General features: G+C 42.5%; 1 protein-coding gene across 3 annotated transcripts in view; it reads left to right on the plus strand.

Moving 5' to 3' along the window:
- LOC110529712 (disheveled-associated activator of morphogenesis 1) overlaps positions 1–24,574 on the plus strand; it is a 124,781-nt gene extending 100,207 nt beyond the window's left edge. The window contains exons 12-26 of one of the 3 annotated variants that reach the window (XM_021612170.2): positions 348–406; positions 836–1,023; positions 1,301–1,597; positions 2,302–2,409; positions 3,672–3,701; positions 4,273–4,373; positions 9,739–9,823; positions 10,209–10,315; positions 13,190–13,278; positions 13,416–13,584; positions 13,763–13,870; positions 18,309–18,369; positions 19,007–19,138; positions 20,757–20,927; positions 21,771–24,574. In XM_021612170.2, coding sequence (XP_021467845.1) covers positions 348–406; positions 836–1,023; positions 1,301–1,597; positions 2,302–2,409; positions 3,672–3,701; positions 4,273–4,373; positions 9,739–9,823; positions 10,209–10,315; positions 13,190–13,278; positions 13,416–13,584; positions 13,763–13,870; positions 18,309–18,369; positions 19,007–19,138; positions 20,757–20,927; positions 21,771–21,980 — 1,915 coding nt within the window. In that variant the 3' untranslated portion in view covers positions 21,981–24,574. The remainder of the gene's footprint in view (positions 1–347; positions 407–835; positions 1,024–1,300; positions 1,598–2,301; positions 2,410–3,671; positions 3,702–4,272; positions 4,374–9,738; positions 9,824–10,208; positions 10,316–13,189; positions 13,279–13,415; positions 13,585–13,762; positions 13,871–18,308; positions 18,370–19,006; positions 19,139–20,756; positions 20,928–21,770) is intronic. The other 2 variants (XM_021612169.2, XM_036985191.1) reach the window with 2 other exon arrangements.
- Positions 24,575–24,617: the final 43 nt, after the last annotated feature.

The following is a 24,617-nucleotide window of genomic DNA, read 5'->3' on the forward strand; positions in this document are numbered from 1 at the left end:
AACTGACTGGGATGACCTGGGATGATATAGGCCTAGGAAAGACATGAAAATTCATAATTGAACTGTCAAATGAAATCATTTCCTAACTGACCCTCCAATCAATACTTCAATGCTGTAGGGAACCTCAGTCCCTTGGAGGCTTCTTATAAAATGTATTTAAAATCTGTTAGTCTGCACTGCTTCAGTATGAAAACTGTATTTTAATTCCCATAATAGCAATGAGCTCAGCTCCATTTCCATAGGATTGATTGTTTGCATGTTGTCTTTCACATAAGTCAATGCATCAGTCATAGAATGCTCACATTGAGGACCCTCCAGTAACTTTGTTTGTGTGTCTCTCCTTACAGGCTGGTCAATGAAAATGAGGTCAAGCAGTGGAAAGAGCAGGCGGAGAAAATGCGAAAAGGTCAGTTTCATGTTTTGAGTTGCTTCTTTGTGAAACACTGCCCTTTTGGCTCTATTGCACGTTTTAAAAAAGACCACAAAGAATTCGACAGCATGTCATTTACACTTCACATGGAAGGGATTGACTACTACCTCCTCTACCTCACCAGTAGCACATTGATCCAGTCACTGCCTACTATTGGCCCATATGTTACCCTGCCCCTGTTAGATCTATCAGAAATAACAGCAGACAACCATCTTCTGAGCCACCCTGTGGTCCCATGGGTTGATCGCAACAAAGATTGTGATTTAACATTTCAACACGGTCAACTCAGGAAATGATTAGAAAATGATCATAGAAAGGAATTGGTGATATCCAAATGTCCTAATTGAATTGAGTTGAACCGAACCTGTTCACACTCACAACATAACCTCCAACCCCATCGGGCAGAGCACCACGAGCTCCAGCAGAAGTTTGAGAAGAAGGAGCGCGAGTGTGACGCCAAGACCCAGGAGAAGGAGGACATGATGCAGACCCTCAACAAGATGAAGGAGAAGCTAGAGAAGGAGAGCACCGAGCACAAGGCAGTCAAGCAGCAAGTGGCTGACCTCTCTCTCCAGCTCCACGACCTCAGCTCTGTACGTCACCCTTCAACTCCTTCAGACTTATACAAAGAAATGGCACCAAATATGCCTTAATGTAGATTCATTGTTTCATCAAGATTCATTTACTGTTATTAGATTTACAGTACATTATAGAAGGCACCTAAAGTAAATTACTGCGTGGGTCTCTGATGCAACCAATGTTACGACATCAAATTGAAAGAGAACGATAAGCTAAGGATTGAAATACGATTCATTAAGATAAGTGATGGTGCATTGTCTTTATCTGTGTATTTTCCCCCAACATTTCCAGAGACCGATCGCCAGTGTCCCAGGCGGTCCCCCCTTCATCCCTGGCCCCCCTGGTGGGCCTCTCCCACCCCCCCCTCCCCAAGGAGGCATAATGCTCCCTCCCCCACCACCCCCAGGGGGTATGATGCCCCCTCCACCACCCCCACCTCCAGGTGGTCCCCCGCCTCCTTTTGGACGGCCACCCATGGGAGGGATACCTCCTCCCCCTGGGGCACCCCTGGGGTCCACTCTCAAGAAGAAGAACATCCCCCAGCCGTCCAACCCACTCAAATCTTTCAACTGGGCCAAGCTGGCTGAGGTGAGATTGCATGGGTTTGAAAAGGGTCATGTTCATAAGAGATCAAACAGAAGTCAACGGACTGAAACAGGGAGAGACTACCTAGACTTGTCCAATAAGGAACACTAATTTCTGTTCCTTTGCAAAACGTTTTAAAACAGTTTCTGTTGCGTGCCCTAAAGAACATGACCCCGGTAATTCCCTACAGAGTCAATTTGACCTCCTCTTTGTCATCATTGATAGCAACAGGGAAATGTTAGTCTGTAAAACCTGCAGACAATATTTTGATCCCTGAAAGTTTCGGTTTAGTTAGGGAGAATGTTTCTTTTTTTCCCAGTTATTCAAGTGCACTTAGAATAGGGAACCAGATGAAAACGTTCCCGTATGTTCTGGGAATATTTTTGTTAGTGTTTAAGCTGATTCTATATTAGCTCCTATAAGTGATTATTCTTCTGTTGCAATCTTTGAATAACATACTCTTGTGTTAGGCCTTGGTGATTGAACTATGGCTGCTGGAGATTGCTTACAGAACATATTGAGGATACTGAAAGCCAGGGTTGGGGTCAATTCCATCTCAAATCAGTCATTTCAGGAGTTGAACTGAAATGTTCCTCTTTGCTTGGAATTTCAGTTTATTTCGTTGAATTGAAATGGAATTGATCCCGACCCTTCTGAAAGCACCACCTCAAAAAATGTCAATAAAATTCTCCCACTCTCCATCCCAGAATAAGTTGGAGGGCACTGTATGGACAGAAGTGGACGACGGGAAGGTTTTCAAAATCCTCGACCTGGAGGACATTGAGAAGACCTTCTCGGCCTACCAGAGGCAACAGGTACTGTACTACGGCCAAGTGTTCACGCTGGTCCTGCTGATGAAGAGAACAGTTTTATAGAGCCACCAACATGTATCCATCCTCACCCTTTTTCTACTTATTCCCTTCTCGTTAGAGATAAATCACCAATACAAAACATGACTTCACTCATGCTGATTATTTGCCATCTCACAAATGTAGAGTAATACCATATTGTTTGGCTAGTGTGCAGTCTACTGGCATTTGGCACTACTAAATAACATAAAAGCCTTGCATGTATGAATAACAGAAATACAAAAGAGCACTGACTACTTAGCGTACACTGTCATAACCTTTTTATGATGCTAGAGTATCAATGTAAAATATCTTCAAGATCATCAGACACGTAAAGATTGAGTTTGGCCCTTAGTGCCTGGAGCTTAGTATTACCTAATACCACAACACTCTGATGTTTGTGGGATGAACAGATCACCATATTGTCGTCAGGGGAAACATAGGGACTTTTGTGTTAACAAACATTTGCAGACATTGTCCTGACGAAATTGGACCCAGGGCTACTAAAATCATCATCAGCTAGTTAGCACATAAGCCACAAACACAGGGAATAGCTCTTATCTCACTACTCAATGACCCTCTGTATGGAATGCAAATCTGCTTGAGTTCACCTTGATCATACCAATGCAAGAGATTTAGTCACAATGTAGCCTAGGTTTTCATTCTGCGCTATTTAAATCAGGGGTGTCAAGCAATGAGGCCCAACATCTGATTTAATATGGCCTCCATGTGTGTCCCCTTCGCTAGTTTCTTTGCATGTTTGAAAAAAAAAGATTTGAATGTAGTTAAAAAAATAATAATCTAATAACATCAGTGAATTCATAGTTAAGGATCTGTTGTAGATGAGGCCGCTCTCACATTTGCCTTAACATTTTGACGTCCCTGGTCTAAATGAACATTATGACAAACGTATCACGCTCAACTGACTCCAATGTTGCCACATTTGTTTTGCCTGTGACTCACGCTAACACCCGCACCTCATGATCAGCTCACACGCATGCACGCAAACACACATGCATTTGGCAATTCCCCAGCCCCCATCCGACACCCATCTCTTATGGCCCATCAGCCTTTGCTTGCCTAGGCCAGTCACACTCCCACTTCACTCATCACTGATCACCCGTATGAGCTTGTTTCTATTTGTTTGTTTGGTTTGGCCTGAATTCACCTAACTGCGCTATCATTATAATGAGTGCCCACATCTTCCTTGCTTCTTGCCTGCGTTCTAGGACTTCTTTATGGTCAATAACAGCAAACAGGTGAGTTCATTCATTTCCACACCCAAAATGGTGTGGCACTTTTTTCATCCTCCTCCTCTTCTATCATTTAGAACATTTTGCTTTCCTTATCTTATCCTCTTGACATCTTCATCCTCTTGAAAATATATATATCTTCAGTAGACACATGAAGAAATAATTATAGCTTATGGTTTCCATAAATCAACAATATCCTTTTGTACATTGCAGTAATTTAGGCTTAGAAACTGTTCGTTTTTTTTCTGTGAAGGAAATACCCTCTTATTTTAAAGTATGTCAAAAAAAAATCCCAACCCCTCTTCATGAGAATGTCCATTCACTCATAATGCAACTTGTCTTTTTTAAATGTAGTGTATGTCTGTGTCTGTTACTGTGTTCGCACACGTAGGTGCCTGTGTCTGTATTCCTCCATGTATTTGCTTATTTTCCTTGTCTGTCTTCGTAAGTTTGTCTCGTATCTGTGAGTTTTGTCTTTCTTTACTTTTTATGTATGTGTGTAATGTATTCCTCCTGTTGCTCCTAGTTAAGATACCTACCATTCTGAAATGCATCTCCTCTGAACGACTCTCCACAGAAAGAGAGTGAGGATTCGGACTCCTTGAGCTCCAAGAAGGTCAAGGAGCTCTCGGTCATCGATGGCCGCCGAGCCCAGAACTGTAATATCCTCCTGTTGCGGTGAGTGTGTGAATACTGGCAGTCAGAAACTGGGCCATGCTATTGAGGTCATTTCCTGTTCTGATGAGAGTAACATATTAGCACTGCAATGTCATATGCTGTTGATAGGAAATACTTTTTGTCTAATTATGATTTGATCCTGATGTCAGTGAGTAGGCTTTCTTCTTTGCGTCATTCTTCTCTTTCAATGCAGGCTCCAGTGAATCATGGGACTTTATCTCATAATCAAAACATTCTCTCTTTCTTTACGCAAGGCTAATCTTGAGAATCCGGAACTAAACTATTGCGTAATTGTGTCAGATGGTCGATTAGGTATGAGGGAATATGTATGAGAGAAGATACTAATGAGACTAGCGAAGTCTCCACCCCCCCGAAACAGAAACTCTCAGCCAAAGCCCCCTTTTGATAAATGTTCGCTTTACAGAGAAAGTTTCAAGTTTTACAAAAACTTTTCCTTAAAAACATGCTACAATATTGCAGCATATTGATGATTACATCATCACTAATGTGTGGTTAGTTGGCAGATTGTTTTGCCCCAATGCAATGTGTAGAAGGAGTCATGCTTGTGCTACTGCAAAATCCTAAATTGCAACAGATAAAATTAGCCTACAAAATATATGTAATATATATATGTGTGTGTGTGTGTGTGTGTGTGTGTGTGTGTGTGTGTGTGTGTTTAGCATTTCAGTTCAGAGACGTAGGCTACATCATGTCAGTCAAATTGGTTGAGGGTTCAGAAGAAGGTGTGTAAAAGAGAGAAGCGGGAGGGTGAGCAGAAGCTACATAAAAATAAAAATGTGTGCGGCAGATAGACATTCAAGGTGATATGTATGTCATTGTTTTTAAAATATATTGACAGTAGACGTTACTTGGAGACAAATTCCTGGCTCTCAAAACTTGACTGAAACAGCATGAAACAGCTCTCCGTTAGCAGAGCTGCTGTGATTTCTCAATAATTGAATGTGGTCTGGTATCATTAGTAAGCCACACATTCACACAGAGGGGAGCTTTTAATTTAATCAAGACCAATCTGACTCAAAACGACCACGAAACAAGCCAAAATGGAACCCACTACTTCTAATGCTTCCTTTTTGGGTGTTCAAATCGGGTTGTCCCACATCAAGGCAATTTTATTAAGAGTTTGGTGGAGGAGGACCATTCAGTTGTGATGCAAGAGTAATGGTTTAGCTCAGGAGGAGAGATGGTTGTGTTTTTAGTTTTCCTGGTCATGAACTCCGGTCAATAATTACTCTCTATGTGGAAGATTAGACCACTTCTAACAATTAATTGAAAAGGTGTGATTTTATAATAGAAGTAGAGTTGATCGTAGGATCACAACTTATTTTTTTCCAAACGCGAGAAGGTTGAGGTTTCTCAGTCAGAGGATGTGGTGTGATATGAAGAAGTTGCTCCATAGCTAGCTTTTATTTTACAATGTGTTTATTAGGTTTCCTAAGTAAAAGCTGAGCACAAACACACACCAAATTAGCTCCCGTTACAGTCTGGCCCATCTCGCAATTCAGAATCCTAGCTAAAATCAACCGCCCCTCCTATACTAATTTAATTTAATGGTTTTTAATGGGCTTCAAAAAGCCTTTAACAGAGACCTCCCATGCGGATGCACTCCAAAGGGATTGAATGGAGTACTACGCTCCCTTTTAAGTGGGTGCCCTCAAAAGACGGTACACAGATTTTGAGGAGCAAACATGATCTGTGAATAAGCTGTGGTCAATGCCATTTAAAGACACCAGAGACAAAGATGCTCCCATCAATGGGCAGTCTAGTAAGCAAATGCTTACCATGACTCCATTTTGTTGCTCCCAGCCTACGGACAGAAACTCAAACAAGAAGCTCCCGCGCTCAGGTCTGTTCAACGCTGGTCCGACCAATCTGATTCCACTCTTCAAGACTGATTCGATCACGTGGATTGGGATATGTTCCGCATTGCGTCCAACAACAACATTGACGAATATGCTGATTCGGTGAGCGAGTTCATTAGAAAGTGCATTGACGATGTCGTACCCATAGCAACAATTAAAACATTCCCAAACCAGAAACTGTGGATTGATGGCAGCATTCGCGTGAAACTGAAAGCGCGAACCACTGCTTTTAATCAGGGCAAGGTGACCGGAAACAAACAGTGTTGCTATTCCCTCTGTAAGGCAATCAAACAAGCCAAGCGTCAGTGTAGAGACAAAGTAGAGTCGCAATTCAACGGCTCAGACACAAGAGGTATGTGGCAGGGTTCTACAGTCAATCACGGATTACAAAAAGAAAACCAGCCCCGTCGCGGACCAGGATGTCTTGCTCTCAGACAGACACAATAACTTTTTTGCCCGCTTTGAGGACAATACAGTGCCACTGACACGGCCCACAACCAAAACCTGGACCAGCTGGCTGGTGTGTTTACGGACATATTCAATCAATCCTTATCCTTATTCCCACATGCTTCAAGAGGGCCACCATTGTCCCTGTTCCCAAGAAAGCTAAGGTAACTGAGCTAAACGACTACCGCCCCGTAGCACTCACTTCCGTCATCATGAAGTGCTTTGAGAGACTAGTCAAGGACCATATCACCTCCACCCTACCTGACACCCTAGACCCACTCCAATTTGCTTACCGCCCAAATAGGTCCACAGACGACGCAATCGCAACCGCACTGCACACTGCCCTAACCCATCTGGACAAGAGGAATACCTACGTGAGAATGCTGTTCATCGACTACAGCTCAGCATTTAACACCATAGTACCCTCCAAACTAGTCACCAAGCTCGAGACTCTAGGTCTCGACCCCGCCCTGTGCAACTGGGTACTGGACTTCCTGTCGGGCCACCCCCAGGTGGTGAGGGTAGGTAACATCTCCACCCCGCTGATCCTCAACACTGTGGCCCCACAAGGGTGCGTTCTGAGCCCTCTCCTGTACTCCCTGTTCACCCACGACTGCGTGGCCATGCACGCCTCCAACTCAATCATCAAGTTTGCGGTTGACACTACAGTGGTAGTCTTGATTAACAACAACGACGAGACGGCCTACAGGGAGGAGGTGAGGGCCCTCGGAGTGTGGTGTCAGGAAAATAACTTCAAAACTCAACGTCAACAAAACAAAGGATATGATTGTGGACTTCAGGAAACAGCAGAGGGAGCACCCCCCTATCCATATCGACGGGACAGTAGTGGAGAGGGTACTAAGTTTTAAGTTCCTCGGCGTACACATCACGGACAAACTGAATTGGTCCACCCACACTGACAGTGTCGTGAAGAAGGCGCAGCAGCGCCACTTCAACCTCAGGAGGCTGAAAAAATTTGGCTTGTCACCAAAAGCACTCACAAACTTCTACAGATGCACAATCGAAAGAATCCTGTCGGGCTGTCTCACCGCCTGGTACGGCAACTGCTCCGCCCACAACCGTAAGGCTCTCCAGAGGGTAGTGAGGTCTGCACAACGCATCACCGGGGGCAAACTACCTGCCCTCCAGGACACCTACACCACCCAATGTCACAGGAAGGTCATAAAGATCATCAAGGACAACAACCACCCGAGCCACTGCCTGTTCACCCCGCTATCATCCAGAAGGCGAGGTCAGTACAGGTGCATCAAAGCAGGGACTGAGAGACTGAAAAACAGCTTCTATCTCAAGGCCATCAGACTGTTAAACAGCCACCACTAACATTGAGTGGCTGCTGCCAACACACTGACTCAACTCCAGACACTTTAATTATGGAAATTGATCTAAAAATATTTCACTAGCCACTTTAAACAATGCTATTTAATATAATGTTTACATACCCTACATTACTCATCTCATATGTATATACTGTACTCTATATCATCTACTGCATCTTTATGTAATACATGTACCACTAGCCACTTTAACTATGCCACTTTGTTTACATACCCTACATTACTCATCTCATATGTATATACTGTACTCTATACCATCTACTCCATCTTGCCTATGCCGTTCTGTACCATCACTCATTCATATCTTTATATACATATTCTTTATCCCTTTACACTTGTGTGTATAAGGTAGTAGTTTTGGAATTTTTAGGTTAGATTACTCATTGGTTATTACTGCATTGTCGGAACTAGAAGCACAAGTATTTCGCTACACTCGCATTAACATCTGCTAACCATGTGTATGTGTCACGAATCCCGCCGAAGATGGTGCCTCTTCCTGTTCGGGCGGTGCTCGGCGGTCGTCGTCGCCGGCCTGCTAGCTGCCACCGATCCCCTTTTCTGTTTCATTTAGTGTTGTCTGATTAGTTGCACCTGTTTCTTGTTTAGGTTTTGGGCTATTTAAACCTGGTAGGCCTGCCGGCTTTTGTGCGGGCTTGTTTTCTGTTATTTGGTTTGTGATTTCTGTGGATGTTAGTTTTTCCTGAACCGTTTCGTCCTGTTGTTTTGGACTGGGTCTTTTAGCGCCCGTGTGTGTGGCGTTGACCGACAATGTTGCTTTGGGAATAAATTATCCACGTATCTACGACCCTGCTCTCTGCGCTTGACTCCTCCACCCACTACTTCTTGTACTGACATACATTTGATTTGATTTAGGACAAGTAGAATTATATTTGAGAAAATACAATGTCTTTTTTTTTTTGCAGTTTCAAAGTGCGGCTAGTTATTACAGTGAGCAGCCGACAGAGCCTGTCCGGCACCTGTTCCCCCACTGGATCGTTCTCGGAGTTGGCGCATAAAATCAGACTCATAATTTTTTACTTTCAACAGGACAATTCCACGAGGGAGAGGCCGTTAAGATCGTCTGTTTCTTTTTCGGCAAATCTCTCTCCAGACAGACGTACAGTTCCTCCCTATGATATTGTATATAAATACATTGCACATTTGGCTAATTCGTAATAAGCCTTGGCTTTAGAATACTTTTGAAAGACATGTTTGAAACACAAACCGGTTAGGAAGTGCCAGGAACTGGAAACTGGCAATAAGGCAAAGAAGTTATGTTGGCAGTGTTTCTCATTGTGGTCTGAGGAAATTATTTACCCACAGTTTACTTTACTTTTCCTGTGGTTTGAAGTTCAGTGTTGCAGGCCAAATTTGAATTATACATTTAGTATTATCTATTTGTTTAGGTTGAGGCTTCGTGGCACTTTTTGTTGAAGTGCTCTTGACATCAAAGTAGAAAGCTGAGGCATATTCCAGTTGAATCTTAGAAATGCCTAAAACTAATTATGTCAGTGACATATAAACACATATATTTAGGTCAAGAATGAGCGGAAAATAACTTTCACAATGGCAGAGTTATTTGAATTTACAAATCACATGACGCCTCAAAAACAGTTAAAGTATTAATGGTGGTTCTAGTGTTAAGAGTTCCTGTGGCTGACATCTCCTGTGATTGTCATCTAGGCTGAAGCTGTCCAATGAGGAGATGAAGAGGGCTATCTTGACCATGGACGAACAGGAGGACCTCCCCAAGGACATGCTGGAGCAGGTGAGTCTACGGAAAATCACATAGGCTTGAAACAGTAAACTTGCACACCTAAATGTGCTTCCAGGTGCATGGAGCAAAGCGTATACTTGTTAAAAAGAAAAACTCCAGCACACCAGAAATCGGTATGATCCAGTGTCACATGGGCTGACATTTTCTGTTTCTCAGTGAGCAAAATCAAATAGACGAGATTTCAAATAGACAGGATGCATCTTTGGATTACATCCACATAAATGATCACCTCCATTTCATAAACATCATAAAAAGAGAGGTTTAAGATTACATTGCAATATTGTAAGTGATATGGTAGATTTATGTCAGTGCAATGTTTAGCTATGCTACATATGTTGCTAGTGAATGGCCAGTCATTTTCATGGCTCCTCCTCAGATGCTGAAGTTTATTCCAGAGAAGAGTGATGTGGACCTCCTGGAGGAGCACAAGCATGAGTTGGACCGCATGGCCAAGGCTGATCGCTTCCTTTATGAGATGAGCAGGTAGGATGATCTGAGAGAGAGAAGTAGACCAAGAGCCTGATTCGATCAAATGTCTTTTTTGTTGTTGTTTATTTTTACACAATTCTTCCAACTTGCATCGGTGATGAACCTGAACCCACTGTGCTACAAGTCCATGTTAAGTAAGACTCAACATTATCTTGGTGAGCTCACAAGTCTTCAGGTCATAGGCAAGCTAACTTACTCATTACGAGAGCTTGGTTCCCATGTTCTCACATTCCCACAGAAATGGATGATTCCCACCATTACTTAATAACAAAACAAGTCCCATGTTGAGAAGGGGGGTGTTTTATTCTCACCATCTCAGAGTGGAGCCAACGACACCATAGTATTTCGACCTGTTCCTGCCAGTGTATCTCGCTGTTTAGTCTATGCACTGTAAGTCACTGTTGACCAAAGAGTCTGCTAAATGAATTTAGACACAGGGAACATCCCTGCTTAGACCACCCACCCTAAAGCCTGACTTGAGTTCGCTGCCTGGCTGTCGTTCTTAAGAATATTTGGCAATTACTGCAACAGTGACAGAGCAGTAGTAGAGCCCTGTTAGCTAGAGATGGGGGGGGGGGGTTGATAGTTACATATCCCAATATTATTTTGGATGATATTAGGACCATACTTGACTCCAAGTATCAATATTTTTTTGCTACTGTAGGTAGCGTTAGCAAGCGCTAGTCGGTTGTATAGTACCTGAGCCAAAACTTTTTCATCTTATTGCTTGTTCTCCCTCTTATTTTTAAAGTGAGCCAACATGCTTTCAGGACTATTACACTACATAACCAAAAGCATGTGGACACCTGCTCGTTGAACATCTCATTCCAAAATCATGGACATTAACATGGAGTTGGTCCCCCCTTTGCTGCTATGAGCTTCCAGTCTTTCGGGAAGGCTTTCCACTAGATGTTGGAACATGTCTGTGGCTACTTGCTTCCATTCAGCCACTAGCATTAGTGAGGTCGGGCACTGATGTTGGGCGATTTAGGCCTGGCTCGCAGTTGGCATTCTAATTAAGGTTGAGGTCATTGCTCTGTGCAGGCCAGTCAAGTTCTTCCACACCGATCTCGACAAACCATTTCTGTATGTACCGCGCTTTGTGCATGTGGGCATTGTCATGCTGAAACAGGAAACGGCCTGCCACAAGCTGTTGCCACAAAGTTGGAAGCACAGAATCGTCTAGTATGTCATTGTATGCTGTAGCGTTAATATTTCCCTTCACTGGAACTAAGGGGCCTAGCCCAAACCATGAAAAACAGCCCCAGACCATTATTCCTCATCCACCAAACTTTAGAGTTGGCACTATGCATTCAGGCAGGTAGCATTCTCCTGGCATCCATCAATTCCAGATTAGCCTGTAGGACTGCCAGATAGTGAAGCGTGATTCTTCATTCCAGAGAACGCGTTTCCACTGCTCCAGAGTCCAATGGCAGTGAGCTTTACACCACACCAGCTGATGCTTGGCATTGCACATGGTGATCTTAGGCTTGTGTACAGCTGCTTGGCCATGGAAACCCATTTCATGAAGCTCCAGATTTAACCGTTCTTGTGCTGATGTTACTTCCAGAGGCAGTTTGGAACTCTGTAGTGAGTGTTGCAGCCGAGGACAGAACATTTTTACACGCTTCCGCATTCTGTCATCCCGTTCTGTGAGCTTGTGTGGCCTACCAATTTGTGGCTGAGTCGTTGTTGTTCCTAGATGTTTACACTTCACAATAACAGCACTTACAGTTGACCGGGGCAGGTCTAGCAGGGCAGGAATTTGACAAACGACTTGTTGGAAAGGTGGCATCCTATGACGGTGCCACGTTGAAAGTCACTGAGCTCTTCAGTAAGGCCATTCTATTGTCAATGTTTGTCTATGGAGATTGCATGGCTGCGTGCTCGATTTTATACACCATCAGCAATGGGTGTGGCTGAAATAGCCGAATCCACTCATTTGAAGGGGTGTCCATATACTTTTGTATATACTGTATAGTGTATTTCCCTGACTGTTCAAAACTTGTTTTCTCATGCTCTCTCTTCTCTCTCTGCAGCATACATATAGTGAGCAATATGTTTGGAACATCAAATCGCAATTAAACCACAGTATTTAATGGAAATACAAAGAGAATTGTGAGAATCTTAATCGCAATACATATCGTATCAGCACCTAACTATCGTGATAATATTGTGAAGTCCCTGGCAATTCCCAGACTTACTGTTAACTGTGTTGGATATAACTACAAGAACGACACTCTTTCTTCATCAATATGTTCTCAACTCAAACAGGAAACTCATCATAGATGCACAACAGCCTCATGTCCCAGTCGGGGGAATCATAAAACAAACAAGGAGCACATGCCCATGGAAACAACACTCCCTCTTTATTAGACACCATAAAAATGAATTGTGTAATAGCGTTTTTCCCCATCCTGTGGTTGGAGATGTGGGGTGCTTCTTTCCAGGAACTGGCTTTGTCCTTCAAACAGAGTACAACTAATGTTTTGGTTTCTGAGAGCCCTGTAGCCAAGGTGACCCCCCCCCCTGGCACTGAAGTGTGGATAGCGACGCCCTAGTGATGAGTTCAGCCAAATGGGTCGCTCCATGTTTGCTCTGCCTTCCTTCAACAATCCATCTTATTGTCTCACGTCTAGCCAGCCAACGCCGAGATGGTTGTCCGACCATATCAATAGGGATAAGGGCTTCTTCATTTTTTTTTCTGACTGAGCTAACAAGATCTTCTCATGTTTCCAATGTGACCTGGGCAGTTTTGTATCCTATAAATGACTTTTTCCCAACCTCCTTTCAGGACATATCAATTTCTTTTGCTTACTTTTTTTTGCACTTTTTAATAATCTATCTCTCTTTCTCTTTTGCTCAAAGGATAAACCACTACCAACAGAAGCTACAGTCGCTGTACTTCAAAAAGAAGTTTGCAGAGACGATTGCAGGGATCAAACCCAAAGTAGAAGGTGTGTGTGATTGTGTGGGGCTTCTTGGCAAACCCTTACATAATAAAACTAAACTCAAAAACTCCCAATGAGGTCCACTGTGACACATGTGAAGTACCCTACAGTTCAGTTGTCTTTTTTGTTTCTTCACTCCTCAGCTCTGATCAAGGCCTCCAAAGAGGTGCTGCACAGCCGCAATCTGAAGCAGCTGCTGGAGGTGGTGCTGGCCTTTGGGAACTACATGAACAAAGGCCAGAGGGGCAATGCCTATGGCTTCAAAGTGTCCTCGCTCAACAAGATCGCAGACACAAAGTCGAGCATAGACAAGTAAGAGGAAGAACTGTAATTAAAATTACGAGTGTGATGAGTTCGCTGTAGTGATACCCTCTATGAAGCAACCTGTTTGCATGTGTTGTATGGAGTGGTGTCATTATATGGGTGTGTGCATATGTGCCCCATGCTGTGGTACTAGTGCTGCAAGTATCTATTGTCTATGCGCATGCAGGAACATCACCCTCCTCCACTACCTGATCACCATCCTGGAGAAGAAGTACCCCAAAGTCCTAATGTTCCAGGAGGACCTGCAGAGTGTGCCGGAAGCCGCTAAAGTCAAGTAGGTCGAGCCACAAAGACACCCTCCACATGTACAGCTCTCCAGTGTTTAGATCTATAGGCCCTTGTTGTATACTCTCATTAAATGTCTTCAGGAAATGGTTTTCAGTGGTCTATCAGTCCCATTGAGTTAACATTCACCCTGTAGGTCATACAAGCCATTGTAGACACTGCTACAGCACAAACTTCTCAATGCTGCCAACTGGGATTTAGGGGAACAGTTCAGAATGTTTACTTAGCATTTTCCTTAAAGGTGGAGATGATTAGTGAAGATAAGCTAATATAATACTGTATATACACTGAGTGTACAAAGCATTAGGAACATCTGCTCTTTCCATGACATAGACTGACCAGGTGAATCCAGGTGAAAGCTATGATCCCTTATTGATGTCCCTTGTTAATTCCACAATCAGTGTAGATGAAGAGGAGGAGACAGGTTAGAGGGATTTTTAAGCCTTGAGACATGGATTGTGAATGTGTGTCATTCAGAGGGTGAATGGGCAAGACAAAAGATTTAAGTGCCTTTGAACAGAGTATGGTAGTAGGTGCCAGGCACACCGGTTTGAGTGTGTCATGTTTTGTACTCTGTGTAAAGACCGTTTAGCAGAAGCTTTAATCCAAAACGACTTAAAGTCATGCCTGCATACATTTTATGTATGGGTGGTCCTGGGAATCGAACCCACCACCCTGGCATTACCAGCGCTATTGTTCTGCCAACTGAGCTACAAAGCTACTCTGACCATAAAAATGGTGTGGTGAACTTCCAGCGCCTTTGTGTCTGCATAAGTAGCATCAGATCCATTAATTTATTTCTAAATACATGGCTCTGAGTAGCATCACTCAAGTGGGTGCTACAAAGTGTTAGTGGAAAGAAGTGGCTAGCCAGCTAACCATCTACAAAGGCAGAGCCAGGAGGACGTGGGGGACGGTGAGGTGCATTGCACCGGCTGCCGACCTGACTGTCTCTGACTGACTGACCGGCAACCACAGACATCACCGCGACCTCTGCTCTCAAACCCAACTGAGCTGCTTCAACTCCCATTACCATCCTTCAACTCCCGTCCTGACTGACTTACTGACTTTAAAATTGTTTTTGTCTAAGTTACTTGTTTGTTTTGTGTACTGTAATTCAGCTTTTAGCTGTCAAGTACGGCCTAATAAACTACTATTAATAACAAGGTTAGCGAATGACAACAATACCAGAATGTACGTCAACACTAATATTAATGGCAACAAAACATTAACACTAATGACAGCAAACAGAAACACAATTTGACTTGCTTGCAAATGCCTGCCATAGCATGTGTACTAATGCTAAGGCAGACTCTGTGCTATAATGGCCACCATCTCCAAAACGCCTCACCACAGTTCGATTTGATCATGTACAGTGCCTTCAGAAAGTATTCACACCCCTTGACATTTTCCACATGTTGTTGTGCTACAGCCTGAATTTAAAATTGCCTACACACAATACCCCATAATGTCAGTGGAATTTTAGATGGTTTTTTTGTAAAGATTTTTGTACAAATAAATGAAAAGCTGAAATATATTCAACCCCTTTTGTTATGGCTAGACTAAATAAGTTAATGAGTAAAAATGTGCATAACAATTCACTTAATAACTTAGATGGACTCCCTCTCTGTGCAATTATAGTGTTTAACACACAAAAAAATGACTACCTCATCTCTGTACCCCACATATACAATTATCTCTAAGGTCCCTCAGTCAAGCAGTGAATTTCAAATACAGATTCAACCACAAAGACCAGGGAGGTTTTCCAATGCTTCACAAAGAAGGGCACCTATTGGTAGATTTAAAAAAAGAAGAAAATAAGCAGACATTTAATATCCCTTTGATCATGGTGAAGTTAGTGGTTACATATTGGATGGTGTATCAATACACCCAGTCATTACAAAGATACAGGCGTCCTTGCTAATTCAGTTGCCGGAGAGGAAGGAAACCGCCAAGGGATTTCACCATGAGGCCAATAGAGACTTTAAAACAGTTAGAGTTTAATGGCTGTGATAGAAAAAAAAATGAGGATGGATCGACAACAAATATTCCAAAACATGCATCCTGTTTGCAAAAAGGCGCTAAAGTAAAACTTGTAATGTGGCAAAGAAATTAACTTTGCGTCCTGAATAGAAAGAGTTTTGTTTGGGGCAAATCCAACACATCACTGAGTACCACTCTTCATATTTTCAAGCATAGTGGTGCATCATGTTATGCTTATCATTTGCAAGGACTAGATCTGTTTTTTGTTGTTGTTGATAAACATCAACGGAATAGAGCTAAGCACAGGCAAAATCCTAGAGGAGAACCTGGTTCAGTCTGCTTTCCAACAGACACTGGGAGACAAATGAACCTTTCAGCAGGACAATAACCTAAAACACAAGGCCAAATATACACTGGAGTTGCTTACCAATGTGACATTGAATGTTCCTTAGTGGCCTAGTTAGATTTTTTTTAGCCAATTTAAGTAAATACTATCTGAAAATGATTGTCTAGCAATGATCAACAACCAACTTGACAGAGCTTGAAGGATAAAATAAATAATAATATGCAAATATTGTACAATTAAGGTGTGCAAAGCACTTAGACGCTTACCCAGAAAGACTCACAGCTGTGATCGCTGCCAAAGGGGATTCTAACATAATGACTCAGGGTGTTGAATATATTAGTGTTTTATTTTTCATATATATATATATATTCCAACATTTGTAAAAAAATATCTATATTTTTTTTCTACTTTGACATTAGAGTATTGTGTAAAAAAATGAAAAATGTCATCAATTTTAATCCCACCTTGTAACACAACAAGATGATGAAAAGCTCTAGGGGTTAGAATACTTTCTGAAGGCAATGTAGCTGTTGTGTGTGTGTGTGTGTGTGTGTGTGTATAAGCTTTACCTCCAGCACAGCTTTCATTGTAGTAAGTTAATGAGGTGAGGGGCGATTGTAGTGGATAAGTTTGAATGTATCATCAGCGTGTGTCAGTGAATGGGCTTTTTTTTTACTACTGGGCCTATGAGTCAGCCTTGCGTCATCTAAGCATGTGCTACGTCTTTTAGCCCAGAGGAACGGATGTGTGTGTGTTTGTGTGATTGGATCAGTTGCACTCCACAATGCTTCAATTGTAGATATCTGAATTAATGGCTCTTTTGAACAAACACACACACACTCACTGATGTCATTCCACGTGACTGTGTGTAGTTGAAACATACAAAAAGTGTTTTTTTTTCCTCATTCACTCATAGAACTCGTGTGCAGTGTTCTGCAAGACCACACCACACACAATTCGTCCAGGTCCCGAGGCAGCAAAGTATCCCCAAACCATCACACTACCACCACTATGCTTGACCATTGGTATGAGGTTCTTACTGTGGAATGCAGTGTTTGGTTTTTTCCAGGCATAATGGGACCCATGTCATCCAAAAAGTTATACTTTTCAATCATCTGGCCATAGAACTTGAGTCTTGATGATCATCCAGGTGCTTTTTGGCAAACTTGAGTCAACGTTTTGGACCGGATGGGTCCTATTATGTCTGGCCAAAACCAAACGCTGCATTCCACAGAAAGAACCTCATACCAATGGTCAAGCATGGCAGTGGTAGTGTGATGGTTTGAGAATGATTTGCTGCTCCAGAAACTGGATGACTTGCCTTAATAGAAGGACCCATTAATTCTGCTTTGTATCAGAGAATTCTACTGGAGCATGTCAGGCCATCTGTCTGTGAACTGAAGCTGAAGCGCAGCAAGACAAATGATCCGAAACACACAATCAAGACTACATTAAAATGGCTAAAAAGCAACACATTTGAAGTTTTGGAATGGCCTAGTCAACGTCCAGACGTGATCCCAATTGAGATGTCGTGGCAGGATTTGAAACGAGCAGTTCCTGTTTGAAACCCTACAAATGTCACTGAGTTAAAGCATTCTACATGCAAGAGTGGACCAAAAATTCCTCGACAGTGATGTGAGAGACTGATCAACTACTACAGGAGGCATTTGGTTGCAGTCATTGCATCTAAAGGTGGCAGCACAACCAGTTATTGACTGTAAGGGGGCAATTACTTTTTCCACACGGGAATTGGGTGTTGCGTAACTTTGTTAATTAAATAAATAATGCATACATTTTTGTTATTTGTAAACTCCGGTGCCCTTTATCTAATTGTAGGTTTTGGTGGAAGATCTGATCAAATTCAGTTTCAAAAATATGACTAAATAGAGAATTAGAAAGGGGTCAAATGCTTTTTCACTACACTGATTGTCTATATTGAAACAGTTCTAACTAGGCTAACACCATGGATGTGAGAAACTCTTGAGTTGGTAGTGTGATTTTGTGAGAACAACTTTGAAAGTTAAAGAAATTGAATTTTGCAACTGAAGAGCTCTCTAGAGGATTTAACCTCTTTCTTTCTCTCTCTCTCTCACTGTAGCATGACTGAGCTGGAAAAGGAAATCAATCATTTGCGCAGTGGCTTGAAAAACGTTGAGAGTGTGAGTACAGTAATTGGCCTGGTCTTCATCCTAATTCCCTCGCTGTCATCGCTTTTTCTACCAATCCACACATTTTCCTCATTCATGACCCTTTTTCCTTTTTTCTCCTATTTTCTTTCTCTTGGTCTCTATGATTGTTTTCTCAATTCATAGTACGTCACTCCCAATGGTATGTGGATCAGGTCAATTCTATTTCCATTCCAGTCAATTCAGAAAGTACACCAAATTCCAATTCCATATTTTCATCAGTGAAAAGCATTGATGAGAATTAATTGTAATTTCAGTGTACTTTCTGAATTGGCTGGAATTGAAATTGAAGTAATAATAGCTGTAGTCAGTAGCAACCCTGATGTGGATTATCCTGCCACCAAGGGAACCACTGAATATTCTCCCAGGTATCATAGTCCACATCATTGTCAGACCTAAAGCAAGAGATTGTTTTGCTTGAGAGCAAATTGAACAGAGCAATTGGGAAAGTAGACTGGAATTCTAGGGATATCACTTCTAATTATTAAAAGGTACAAAAGCAAACAATGGGTGACCAAGTTAGCTGCAAATTTCCTCCCCTCTGCTCTGTCACTCACTTTTTCCTCTCTCTGTCTCTCTCTCTCTCTGTCCTTTTCTTTCGCTCTGTCAGGAGTTAGAGTTCCAGAAGAAGCGGCCCCAGGAGGTGGGCGATAAGTTTGTGTCAGTGGTGAGCCAGTTCATCACTGTGGCCAGCTTCAGCTTCTCAGATGTGGAGGATTCTCTCACCGAGGCCAAAGAGCTGGTGAGTGTGTGTGTTTTTATAGGGCCATGTGGGAGTCTAAAAAGCTGTGCTTCCATGTCCATGCCTACCTGAGTATCTGACTGTGACAGTCTTAGTCTCTGATTGTGTTAGGGGAGTTTGTATGCGTGTCGTGTGTGCAGCAGATTAGTGCTGCCTCAGTTTCCTCACAAGGTACAGTAGCTGTTGAAACAGGCTTCCGTGACCCCCTGGCCACCCCCTGCGAGGTGTGAGAGTAACATCAGCACACAGCATGCTGGGAGCTTCCTGTGCTGCCGCCCCTGGCTTCATTATTGGTCCCTAGGGGGCCTCAGGAGACTGGGAGAGGAAACACGCCTGGAAATGCTGGCTCTGGCTCCAATTAAACTGTTGCATTTTTATATAACATGCAGAATTGTGCAATTTTTGCTATAGAGGGTTAATGTTTGCTCTCAGATGTTAAATATGTTTAGGTGGCGCTGTGAAGATCCTCAGGCCACAGAATATCTCTAGTTGTAGTGAGCCATATACACTGGACCCAAACAGACACAAAATTCCCCTCTCCCCCAACCCCGTCACATCACCACCTGTGGCGTTGCATGCCTCATATGGCAGTGATGAACTCGCATCAAAGGCATAGTAGGAAGAGCAAAGTTAACGGTGCCCCCCACTTCACCCCATACACTACGACAAACACACACGCACCCAGTTCTCATTTCTGCCCTAGGCCCAGGTTCACCAGCTGTAATCAGTAGCACATGAAATGTACGTTAATGAGGGCTTCAAAGCCTTGCTGCTGCTGCTCCGCTACCAAGGGAGCAGGACATCCCTGTTTTACAGCAGAACAGGACCCTAACCGCCGCTGTCGTTGTTGTGTTTGTTGTTTTCAAACCCTAGCATTAGAAGGCTTCCTTCCTTCCTTTTAAAGACGTGTTAATAATATGACACCAAACACATAGAATCAAGGGTAGTGGGTCAAAGTAAAGGAGCTGACATTACTACAGACTCATTTACTGTCGTTATACGTCTGGAGAATCTGCAATGTCCTCAATTTTTTAACCCACAAAAAGGAACTCACGGTTACATGGTTAGGACTTCAATGCAGTTGTTTGGGATGGGTGGTGGTTCTGTGTGGCTACAGTTGTTGTTCTGAATAAATTACATATCTGTCTAGTAGTTGTTGTTCTGTGTGCTTCTGTGCTTGTGTTGGTTGGCTGCAAAGCCTTAGCACTGCCCTGTATTTTGGCCCTGCTGCTGCACCATAAAGCTGATAAACGGTTTGCCGTAATGGCACTGTTGATGATTCTGGAGTAACATCCTCTGGTAACACAGGTCACACTATAATTTAAACACATCTTGGGAAATGCTCTGATATAGATACAGTATATACTACTATGGTCAATATACTCACCTTTCTTCTACAATGCTCTCAGTGGTAATGTAAACCAATGTTTGGCCAAGAACAAATGCCTGTGTGGATCAGAACTATTTACACACTACCAGAAATAGCAGTACTTAAAAATCACAACATATAGCCAGAAATGGATGTATGCACACATTTTTCTCGGGTCAGAGGTGGTTGCAGTAAGAAACTGTTCTAGGATCAGTGAATGTTTTAGTTAATCTCTTCTCAATCCCAAAGTTCCTGAGGGCGGTGAAGCATTTTGGTGAAGATGCTGGGAAGATGCAGCCGGATGAGTTCTTTGGCATCTTCGACCAGTTTCTGGGGTCGTTTGCCGAGGCGCGTCAGGAAAATGAGAATATGCGCCGGCGCAAGGATGAGGAGGAGCGCAGGGCAAAAATGGAAACTCAGGTGTGTACATACCTGCTAATCCTGAATTTCATTAAGATTTCCCCTGACAATTCTCCCTTGTTTCAATATCTGTGTGCTGTTTTTATATCGCATTTAGTGCTGAAGATCGCAACCTCATTTCATTATGGATTTAAGTTACAGCTGTAAGGGTGAACATCACATTATTACAACCAATAATTACATTTTTATTACATCAGATATGTCACCAGGGCAATTTTCAGATTTTACATTTTCGTACCTCAAAAGAGGTCTTGAGTCGAACCAATTTCATATTCCATGCCTTTTGCTGATTAGATTGCATAACATGTATTAGGAGAGATCTGTAGGGATACATTTCAGATTAATGGGAAAGATTGGTCCCATCCAAAATCAGCTTTCCCTCTGAGTCCTTCAACCTGTTCATCTGTCAAAAATCCTGATGTCATTTCATTCAAGTACAGAAATCAGATAAAATGCTCAATTAGATTAAGAAATGTGCGTCATGCACAGAATACTTGGACATCAGTCTTTTTCATCAGGATATTGGGCTAGATATGGTGCCACTGCTGGTACAAGCCTGGCACACAAGCTTGTGAACACACTCAACAATGGCTAAACCAGCTACAATCTAACACTTCCCATGGCTCAAGATCGTATTGGAATGTTTAATGCCAGTTTGACTGAGACGTGGAACGTAGTCAATATGCAGAACACAGGGTTGACAGGAGGAAATTGGGTGCTTTTTGAGAAATATCACATCAGCTGTTGTCGTTACACCTTTATAGCAATAGCCCTTTTTCTTCCCCCACGTCTTTCCTGTCATGATCTCTCCATATTTCCATCTACCCTACGTGTCTCTCTCAGCTGAAGGAGCAGAGAGAGAAGGAGCGGAAGGCACGGAAAGCGAAGGCCAGCGGCGAGGACGACGGCGGAGAGTTTGACGACCTGGTGTCGGCACTGCGCTCCGGCGAGGTCTTCGACAAGGACCTGTCCAAGATGAAACGCAACCGCAAGCGCATCAACAGCCAGCCAGATACTGGCAGGGAGCGGCCAGTCACCAAGCTCAACTTCTGAGAGGTCCGGCCCCCTGCCCAGCCCTCTATCCTTTGATCCACCCACTGTCCATCTCACAAGCCTATCAACTCAGACAACCCAGCCATCCACAGGCTGCTTCACCCCTCCTTTTGGCCTGTACTGTCATCCGGTGGCAAACGTTGGGAGTGCAGATTCTTGACCCAACAGCCTCAGAGAAACGTAAAACCATATTTCCACTCATCACAGTATAACGTTCTGAAACATTTTGAGACATGTCAGGCTGTTAACCTCTTGAGGTCTGTAGGAGGCACCACTTCCATTGAAAACTTTGCTACTATCTGACAATAGGAACAATTGATGAATGTGACCCAGGATAGTGAATGTTTCAAGGTGGTCTACTGTTCTTCCCTCAAGATGGAACAGAATGATAAAATGGATATAGACGTTTGTCTGGAAATGAATAACCAAATAAACAGAGTTTGAGGGGGAAGAAGTTTACTAAAACCAGGAAGAGGCCTCTGACAACGCGTGTTATTTGTATTTCAGAATGGGAGAATGGACTGACAACACTATCGTGTGGAGGTCACCTGGGGCGTCATTTATAACCGTTGCGTAAATTTCACACAATTCCTGCGTGCACCATTTCTGAGAAGTCTGTACACGTACAAAAAATATTGAGATTTATAAATTTAGCTTACGCCTTACATACACGTTTCCTGTTATAAATCAGACCTATCGTAACATGGGGACAATAACGGCCTTTATTTACTGTATAATTTGGAACTATTGGCATTAGGCCACGGCATTTAAAATACGAATTGTTGTTCGATATTTACTTTATCAATAGATTATTGGGTTTCTATTTCCTGCCTTGGTATAGACTCAGGCAATAGGCAATGATGTCGCGCTCCTATCGCACAATTTATTTTTATTTTGCATAAACTACCGGTCTATTTACTATGTAATTTATGCTGTATCTGGAAAAGCACCGTGTCTGTTTCTGGCAGAGAAAACAATGGCAAATTGTCATGGACCCGTCAGCAGAACGTCTTGCATTGACTTTTCCTCAACCTAAATATACTAATAATAATGTATGCCATTTAGCAGACGCTTTTGTCCAATTCTACTTTAATGCGTGCTAATGCGTGCATACATTTCAAGTATGAGTGGTCCTGGGGATCGAACCCACTGATCTGGCGTAGAAAACGCCATGCTCTACCAACTGAGCTACAGAGGAGCATGGATTGCCAGTTAGAATTGTAAAACATTGTAGAGAAGGCTGGCAAAAAAATATGCAATTACAGTAGGCCTATTTCAATGTAAAAGATCTGTATGTCGGTATTATAAACCGCGCTCCCTATAATATTGCAAAACATATAGCCTATCTGTTTACTAGGCTTCTAGGTCCAATGAAATGGCAGATGCGCATGGTAATTTGTTCTATGTCCTTCGGGAATATGAACACATCACGGCCAGAAAAGAAGAGGAATATATTCTACAATGGTTATGAAAATAAATAGGAAAAAGATTCCTATGTCTAATTATTTTGGATTCTAAAATTAAAAGTGATTTTCGCTCTTCTCACTACTGGCAAATGACTGCATTCTTGATAATATGTTTTCCATTTTTTTATGAATATGCTTGTCATCATATCGCCATTTGCAGAAAATACATGGTTGCAATACAATATTTCAACCACTAGCAGATGTACGTACGCATGGTCTAAAGTTAGTGACGAGGAGAGCACATTCTCAGTTCAAGTTAGATTTTTATGCGTGATAACTGGCACGCACACATTTTGGGGTATATTTTGTACATACGCACGGTTTATAAATGAGGCCCCACGACTTCTGTGGAAAGTCACTATTTGCTCAGACCTCATCTGATATATATACACCTTTATAGCCCATGTAACCTGTGGAAACATATTCTATGTCTGGATGGAATTGATTCCAATGACATTATAGCTTCACTAAACAACCCCCAAATTCATGCTGGAGCATGCTCATTCATGCTTGAACAGACACTATTCATGCTGTGTTTAATGGCAGAATCATTGGGCAGACAAATGTACAGGAAACACAATTTTTCAAGGCTGGGTGTTGGAACGACATTTGGGACTTGGGAGAGAAATCTAAAACCAGTGGAAGATGTATGTTGATCAACTATAGTTGACATTAAGAGGACATTTTACAGAGTGGACAAACTTTGTTTCACTTTTTTTTTCCTGCTGGAATGGGGAATTTTGTATGTGGTGATTTTCTAGATCATTAACGCCCAACGTATCCAAGGATCTGAGTGAATAATTACAGGACAGGAAAATACTTTGTTGTTATCTAACAGCCTTGTCTGCCATTTCACAAAACTGTGGACGCTTATGTCAGACTCTATGCATACAGTACATACAATGTTGGTTGTTTGCCCCCTCATGTTGTATGTAATTAATTTAAAACCATATCCAGTCAATGCAATACTACTCAACCATTATTTCCCTTTCACAGGAGTGCCCTCCTCCAGAGTTTAACTGTGTGGCAAATTCTTTCACAATTTGAGATACCTCCATTGGGCTTCTATAATTTAAATATGGCCTTCCATTTTATGATGGAGCTGAAGTTAATAAATGGGGAAAAAGATGCAGGTTGTGGTATTTTTATTTCAAATCAAGGTAAAAATAAC

Source organism: Oncorhynchus mykiss, chromosome 8 (genome assembly GCF_013265735.2).
Source record: "Oncorhynchus mykiss isolate Arlee chromosome 8, USDA_OmykA_1.1, whole genome shotgun sequence".
Taxonomy (NCBI): domain Eukaryota; kingdom Metazoa; phylum Chordata; class Actinopteri; order Salmoniformes; family Salmonidae; genus Oncorhynchus; species Oncorhynchus mykiss.